This window comes from Salarias fasciatus, chromosome 15 (genome assembly GCF_902148845.1).
Source record: "Salarias fasciatus chromosome 15, fSalaFa1.1, whole genome shotgun sequence".
Lineage (NCBI taxonomy): Eukaryota > Metazoa > Chordata > Actinopteri > Blenniiformes > Blenniidae > Salarias > Salarias fasciatus.
The window spans coordinates 27,306,331-27,314,804 of record NC_043759.1 but is presented as its reverse complement, the minus strand read 5'-3'; the positions used below and the strand labels follow the sequence as shown (position 1 = coordinate 27,314,804).

Sequence of the window (8,474 nt, the reverse complement as noted above, 5' to 3'; positions counted from 1 at the left end):
TGTGAATTTCACTCATAACAAGTACAGCTTTGTTGATACAGACAAAATATATGATACTTTTTTTCTTAATATATTGGAAACTTTTCTTAAATCAAGTAAATGCTAGTGCCACCACCTTGACATAATGCTATACACCAGGCATTACAATTCTTGAAACCAGCAATGTTGTACTAAAAACTATTTCTTGATAGAAAGATAACATTTTAGAATATTTTTCTCAATATGTAGAATCATTTTCTTAAAATTCTTGAAATGAGCAAAAAGCTGTGGAAATTATAAATATGAATGCTTAATAATCAGTGATCCTGACAGGAAATGTCATTTGCCTAAATGAAGACATGATTCTAATTTCTTTTCCCCTCTTTATTATATTCATGGTGCACATGAACAGAACAAACCATGATAATTACTTATCACAATGATTATCCAAAAGGTTTCAGAAAATAAAACACATCGATACTGTCAACACGACCATTCATGCAGCTACAACAGCCGTTGAAAAAAATGAATGGACAGATGTGTAAACTGAATAATAAACTAAAATAAACATTTGACACGAGAAAGTGCCTTGCTCTCGCACTAAACAAACCACAAAACTTTTCCTGGAACTGGAGCTCAGTGTACAAGCCTACTCAGTGATGAACTTCCTCCACTCAGCCATGGCTTTTTTGTATGAAGACGTCATGTCTTTGTCATGAATGGCATCCATGAGGACTTCAGTCTGGAGTACAGACAGGAGTGTGGCCAAGCACTTTGGGTATGTGAGGTGAAAGGTGTAGTAGCATGCCATGATGTACATCACACTGTCAGAGATGTCCTCCTTTGGGAAGGTCAGCACAGGAATGGTACCGATGGCCAGAATGCAGTTGGTCTCAGTGACAATCACCACAGGGCTGGAGAGTGGTCTGGTTTGAAGAAAGGTGTTGGCATCTTCTGCAGACTGAAACACAAATACAAATATAATCACCATAACAAATCACCGTTTAGTTACTCGAGTCAAGTAGTAACATTTGATAAACTGTATACTGTAAAGTGCATGAAAAACTGTCATACATGTATGAATTTCTTACCTTGAGGATGTGAAGCATAGCCTCACTCGCATGCCCTAACTTCTTGGGTGGAGCAAAAGGTGATGGAAAGATGTCAGGCAAAGCTTTCATTGTGGCAATGGCTTGCTTAACTGTGGGGAGAAAAAAAAATCACTTATTCAAAAAACATAAAAACAAAGATAGGAGAGCAACATGACAAGAGGCAGTAAATGTGGTTGGGAGAGACAGTAAAGAACAGTGAGTTATATGTGGATGAAAGTGGACATGGTAAGGTGATGATGACAGTTGACAAGTTATGTAAATGGTGAGCACTGGGTGGATGTCTGAACCTGGGTAGCATAAGAAGCACCAACTACTGTGGCCAGTCTATGAATTCTCTATCAAGTGTGTCATTACCTTCATCCGCCACTGGAGGTCTCATGACTTTTTTGAAAACTCCATAAAACTGGATCTTCGTACAAAAGGTCCCCCAGCGCTTCTTCAGATCAGGTATGAAGTGAGAGTTTCCTTGATCGAGGATCCGCTGCAGTTCATCCATTATCTACCACAGGAGAACAGACAGATAGAAAAATATCTTTAAAAGATGCATTCCACTCAAATATAGCAAGTAAAACATTTCTGGACCTATATGGAAGAGGAAACTATGGACTAATCTGCTTTATGAATTATGAAACAATTTGTGCAAAACAGAACTGGGAATATCTGCTCAGTTTATATTAAAAATGGAAGAAATGGCTAACATTATACAATGTGCAAACTAATGCCTTACTACTTCATATTAAATATAAATCAGTGAGAATGATTTGATTTGCTTACATGATCCACTTCTCTGAAGCAGGGATATGCTTGAAGTATCTTGGTCGGTTTGTCCTGTTCCCTCATCACATCAGAGTTGATGTAAGCCCGTCTTGCTTGGTATTCCAGGTCCAACAGTTGGGCAACATCCTTCTTGTTGGGTCTGGGCCTGGATTTGTACAGCTCCTGCAGAACTCCGTAGTGTCTGGCCTGGTTCTGAAGGCTGTCAGAAGTTTCAGGCCCTATTGTTGAAATGAAACTACAATCACTGTTTCTGCCATTACAGTTACAAGAAACATGAAAATATTCAAAGTTACTTACTTTCAGATGAATTAGTCTGAAGTGTTAAGTCAACAGGAGTGTCCTCTCTCTGTCTCCTCTTTCCAGATGAACCACCAGGACCAGAACCTGAAGCTGGTACTGGGACAAAAATCAATATTTATTTAAAATACAGGTCAAATAGAATGTACCTGAATCAATATTTTAGTGAGTTATAGACATTAGCCCATGTGAAATAGTACATTTTAGTCTTGTCACTAAACGTTTACTGATCACAAATGTATGAAGTGGCACGGTTATGATAAATCTTGTAGTTGTAAAGTAAGGTTTTAAGAGATGTTGAAATTGTTACATTTACAAAATTAAAAATAAAGGCATTCCTGCTTGTCAATACTGGTAGTAGTTGTAATACAAAAACACAGTCTCAATATGTCATGTCTCCTCTTTTGTGTGACACAAAATGGGAGTATGTCTGTATGTATGTGTGCATGTACACCTGGGTGTGTGTGTGTGTGTGTGTGTGTGTGTGTGCGTGCGTGCGCATGCATACTGACAGTGTGGTTTTTGTTCTTGTTTTTATGACTGATTTTACTGTTCAGTACTTTGCGTTCTTTATCATGAATATGAAAAGTGCTTTTACAAATAAAGATTGATTGATTGATTGTTTGATATGTGCTCTTACCATCCAACTGTTCAGCCTCTGGGGAACTGCCTCCAGACTGTGGTGATCTTTCCAAGATCAAAGTTGAAGCAGTGGACCCACTGTCATCAGTGGATGACTCCTTGCTGCTGCTCTCATTGATGATGGCTCGTTGCCTCTTTCTTGAGGGAGTTGCTCCCTGTCTCTTTTTTGGGGGTGTCACGTTCTGGACCCTTTTCAAAAGCTGCTTCTTGACAGATTTCTGAAAATAAAACAAACAAAGAATCACATTAATGAAATTTAAATCAAGCCATAAAACCAGTGATCCTGAATAAAGCACATCCTCTTACCCACTCATCTCCACTGGCTGCAGTTCTGTCCCGCAGCATCGGGTAGTACTCAATGAGACGCTTAGCCATCGCAGATAGCTCTCTGCAGCATGGATATTGGAAGTCATCCTCAGCAGCTGTCTTAATGGCAAGCATGCTTGTTACTGTATTCCTTATTAAGCGGCAGCGAAGCTCTTTGGAGAGTGTATAGTCGCCTTCTTGTCCAGCACGTTGCTTTTCAAAATAGGCGGTTCTCGACTGCTCCAACTCTGTGTCTGTGTAAACAACAAACTGTGGACATACAAGCTGTACAGTTCTGCTGGCACTGTCTCCTGGTGCGGGGATGGATGGAGGGGTGGATGGGGTTGGGGTAGTGGGAATAGAGGTGGCATCACATCCAGAGGTGCCTGGGTGAGGCTGGTTGTTGTAGGCTAATTGTTCATACTGAAAAAGACAAGCATTTATCTCACATAAACTTTAAGTGAATAGTAAAACACTAGAGACAACACCAAAAAGTAATTGTTTCCCTGATGTTACAACACAGCATAGTAACGGTACTAACTACACAATTTTAAATCTAATATCACCTCATTTCCACCATGTATGGTCCTCCAAATGGCCATCCTTCGGATAAAGTGCTCAGGCCCTGGAAAGAGGTCTCGCAAGTCCTCCTTGGAGAGACTGGAAAGCATGTCTGTGCTGACATTAGCAGCTGGAAGACACATACAAACACACTGTGAATATGTGTTATTTTGTTACCTGGTACATAAGTCACAATCCTATTTGAAAGGGTGAGAATGTGCTGATGGCAGTAGCAGAGAAGAACTTCTGAAGCAGGTATATGAATTTACATTTAATTTAAGCCTGCATGCAATTTCTAATAAAATCACAAATGGTTTTGGCATATCAGGTAGTGTTTTTCATACGTTAAAGTTAGTATGGACACCCACTATGTCCCATCTTATGCTGAACTCAAGCCGGTTTCACACCAAACGTGCAAAGTACAGACCTGTGGCAAACCCATTCATTGCGTATGTGGTAACTTGACACACAGCTCAGCGCCAGCTGCGTTAGTTCCACACCCTCCCGCCATTGTCACCTAGCTACTGCATTTACTCAGGCTGCAACTATTACTCGAGTAACTCAAATACAAAAAATGATCGAGACAAAGTCTTATACCTCCAGGCTTCCTTTCATTAACCTCATGTGGCAATGAGGTGTGAGAGAGAGAGAGAGAGAGAGAGAGAGAGAGAGAGAGAGAGGTGACGGAAGATGGGCGAAAAAGACTGAAAAGGTCTGGCGCCTGGGACCACTTCACACTTTGAAGTGCTGAAAATATCGTTCAGTGTGTGTACTGCAACGCTGAACTTGCGCTGTTTTGTAAGTTGCTTGTCTGCTAGGGTCTGCGCACAGCCCTGTGAGCCCGTGCAGCTCGCGCACGAGCCAGGATACGCATGCGCCAGAGCGCCACAGCAAACAAACCATGACAGATGCTATCATGCTAACTTTGAAAAGTGACTCTGTGAAGCTATCAGGCTGTAGCTCAATTTACAAAGACACCCAAATAGTGAAAATCCCATGCATGGAGAGAGCAGACTCTGTATGGAGGGTCTGGAGGATTACAAGGTCTGCTGACAGAAATTAAAGTATCTAATCACTTGCTGCCCCAGTAATTCAGAAACAGAAAAAAAGGCTAAATAAACTTTAATACTAAATGATAATAGACTGAAAATGTATGTGCTTCAATTTTTATAAATCTGTAACAAAAGAGAAGATAAACAGTATTCTGTAGCAACAGAAAAGCTTGTGCATGCATGGCGCACTGCATGAGCGCCATGTGAGCACCACGTGAGCCCACAATGACCTTAAAGACTGTCAAAAGCAAATTTAGGTTACCTTTCAGTACTGCAACTGTTGTGGTATCCATCCCCGAAAAAGCACTTCCATCGTCTTCCATGTCGTTGTCCGTTTATGAGGATTCCCAGCGCTCAAATTCAAACAGCACAGGTCCGCCGCAACTGACCGCCACTGCTCCGTCACTGTCGCTTTGGCGCACTTGGAACGTCCCATGTGACGTTCTGGGTTGACGTATATGTTGTAAATATTGTAGGAAGGGAGACTTTTATTAACTTATGGAGTGAAATTTTGAAATTCATGAAGGATATTTAAAAATGTATCACTGCAACTAGCTCCTCCTTACGTTATATATAATAATAAAAAAGAACTTAATTCATAAATCTCCCCTGCACTGACGGACAATGGAACAGCCCGTATTTAAACGCTTCAGCGAGATTGTTTTTTTCCCGCTCTCAGATGCTCCAGGAACATTTCGACTTGTTTAAGCTTTGGATTTAATTTTTGAAATTTTCAAAATGATTTGGCGCTGCGTCATCTGCCTCATTTTCGTCACTTTTTCAATGAAACTTTTACTGAGCCACATCAATCGAATGCACAGCCGCAGTCCTGACTTCAGGTTGCTCTGTGGTATTGACGGGTGTACAGAGGAATATCGAGTGTACAACTCATTCTATCATCATGTGAAGAGGAGACATTCCCAGCATCTTGTTGAAAGGACCACACCAGATGGCGAACAGCCACAGGAGAGTCAAGGACCACTGCAGCAACAAGTGAGTAACTTTGCTAGAATTAATCCTGTTTTTTTCATGCATGATGTCCTTTAAAGCTCGTGTCCGGAGTTTCTGTTCGTTTCCAACATATGTATCATTTTTCAACAGAGCTTGTCTGGTTCAGTCTGGTTCGATACTACAATAACATTAGCATAAAGCAATATAAAAATTTATTTATGAGCCCCGCCTTCGTCTCACAGACCCCCATGTTATCCGAAAAAGCGCCGGTCAGCGTCAGCCAATAGATTTCGAGCTTCCGCATTCTCGTGTTGTCAATCAAAGTGTGGAGCAGCCAGAGAGCACGGCCGCTCGCCCAGCAGAGGAGAGTTAGCTCCACAGAAGCCGCCGCGCTCACCTCGGATATATCCACGGTCTGCTGAACATCCACCGTAAACAGCTAAACATGTAGGATGCTGTAGGACTCGGAGGCTCTCATTTTCACCCGACGGATAATAGCGTGCACAATTAAGGGGGCGTGGCTTGGTCGCTCATGAAAGCAGAGGGAGGGCGGAACCTGAGACGTTGGATTAAAAAAAAACCTTTCTCTTTCAAAACTCCGGACACGAGCTTTAAGCTGTAGGACCCTCTGACTGACAGATGACCCGTTGCTTATGCCAGCACTGATGTTGACAAAATGATGATTTACCATTGGAGGTTTTGTGTTTTATTTTGAAATTTACTGATATTGTATATGACGGTGACGATTGATGGCAGCAGCGTAAAAAAAGTCTGCACTGGAAGTAAAATGCACAGAGCATGATGTAAATTCCCAAATAAAAAATAACAGAAAAAAACTATGATCAGTAATTATGTCTTTGTCCACATAACTGTAGCTTCACATGCTGTCCTTCAGTCGGGTCCTAAAGTTAATAGGATGTTAACTTATTGATTTTAAATCAGTTGGACTTGTATGCAAATGCAGCTTGGTTTGTATAAAAACAAATTAATCTAACATGAATGCAATATGTCTGCAAATATAAATAAAATGTAAGGTAATTTTTTTTTTCTTTTATGTGACAGCACAACATCCAACCTGATCAGCCTCCTCAGGATTCCAGCATCACCAGTCATCAGCTTTGTACAGCTGACACTGAAGAAAGGCAAACTGACATTAACCAGGACCGAGCTGTCACAGCACAAACAGTACGTTAACTGGTGACAATCTACTGAATTTGATGTACAGTACAGTAATGTGTGACTTAACACCTCATGTATGAATAAGACAAAATGGTATATTCAAGCTAAAACATACCAGGTGTAGTGAGCAAAGATGATTTAACATTCAAATGACTATTTATAAAGATTATTCCATCTGTGATAAACATTGTACTTTACGTGCTACTTTATATCAGAATGCTAAATAGAATTTCCACTGTTTTAGGATCTGAAAACACAGGCTACTGCCTTTGTTATAAATACCCGGGCCAAGCACCGTCTCTCACAGGTAAGATTTCTTTGTTGTGTTTTTTTCAAAACATACCACAGCATTGTACTTGCACATTTACAGTTACACATAGTGTGTTGAACCAGTTATGCTTTATGGTCAATCTTCCTTCCTTGTTGTCCAGTTCATGACAGTCGCACGCAAATATCATGAAGTTGTGTTGTGTTTTTTTTGTGTGTGTCATTTTCGGAAAGGCATGAATGACATTGTTGCTGGTGTGCAGCAGTATCAGGCATCACTGGTGACAAAGCTCAGGAGCCAGATGGAGCAGGTTCTTCAGAAGCATTTGGAATGCACATCAGGACACCTTGAAAAAGAAGTAATGGATGTATTTGACAGTTTTGTTGACCCATTTGTGAGTGTTGCAACAACCTTTAGACAGAACAGTGTTATGAGGAAGCAGTTCAACATTTTGGATGCAGAGGAAATACTGATTTCTAAAACTATATGCAAGAGGAAACATGGAGCATCAAAAGACTTTTTCATTAAAGACAAAGTCTTTCATTACATTCCATTGGTCAAAAGTCTTGAGCAATTCTTATCACACCCAAAGATATTCTCTATGATTGAAAAGGGTCCACAGAGGTGCAGGGAGGGTTTTTTTCAGGACATTGTTGATGGCTCCATTTTAAAATCACATCCCTTATTTTCTGAGAGACCAAATGCATTACAGATTGTTCTGTACACAGATGAAATTGAGATCTGTAATCCACTAGGATCCTTTGCATCGAAAAATAAGCTGCTGATGGTGTATTACACCATAGCAAACATAAATCCAAAATACCGGTCTAAACTTCCTGCTATTAGGTTACTTGCTATGGCTCGATCTGTAGACATCCGTCAATGTGGTGTAAATATAATATTGAGCAGAATTAAAGAAGATATGGATGCACTGTACAATGGTGTCGAAATGCAAACTAGTAATGGACAGAAAACTATGTATGGTGCCCTGGTCTCTGTCTGTGGTGACACTCTGGCACAGCATGAACTGGCAGGGTTCAAGGAGGGTGTTGGCTTTGCCTACAGTAAATGCAGACACTGTGAGTGTTCTTTTGAGCAAATGCAGTCACACTTCAACGAGGATGCATTTACTAGAAGGACTTTGATAAGACATATCAGACAGACTAATGAAATTGAAAAGGCAGATACAGATAAGCTTCGCAATAGCCTGAGAACAACGTATGGAATCAATCAAAGGAGCAAATTAATAGAATTCCCTACTTTTGACATTATACAACAAACTCCACAAGACATTATGCATGTCATTCTGGAGGGTACAGCTCCATTGGAAATCAAGGGTGTGTTGCATCA

The 8,474-nt window shown here is 40.6% G+C and overlaps 1 protein-coding gene across 1 annotated transcript; it reads right to left on the bottom strand.

Annotated features, from left to right (window-relative positions):
- Positions 1-347: 347 nt before the first annotated feature.
- Positions 348-5,852, bottom strand: LOC115401676 (uncharacterized). The gene is made up of 9 exons (XM_030109958.1): positions 4,989-5,852; positions 3,680-3,804; positions 3,114-3,536; positions 2,806-3,025; positions 2,166-2,264; positions 1,866-2,086; positions 1,446-1,590; positions 1,071-1,180; positions 348-940 (listed from the first exon to the last, which is right to left on the bottom strand). The coding sequence occupies exons 1-9, from the start codon at positions 5,047-5,049 to the stop codon at positions 629-631; spliced, it is 1,716 nt and encodes a 571-aa protein (XP_029965818.1). The 5' UTR covers positions 5,050-5,852; the 3' UTR covers positions 348-628.
- Positions 5,853-8,474: the final 2,622 nt, after the last annotated feature.

Excerpts from the sequence above, each read along its gene's own strand:
- LOC115401676 (XM_030109958.1), bottom strand. The coding sequence starts at position 5,049 with ATGGAAGACGATGGAAGTGCTTTTTCGGGGATGGATACCACAACAGTT. Across the intron at positions 3,805-4,988 it reads AACAGTTGCAGTACTGAAAG|CTGCTAATGTCAGCACAGAC; the intron begins GTAACCTAAATT and ends TGTGTCTTCCAG. Across the intron at positions 1,591-1,865 it reads GCTTCAGAGAAGTGGATCAT|ATAATGGATGAACTGCAGCG; the intron begins GTAAGCAAATCA and ends CTCCTGTGGTAG.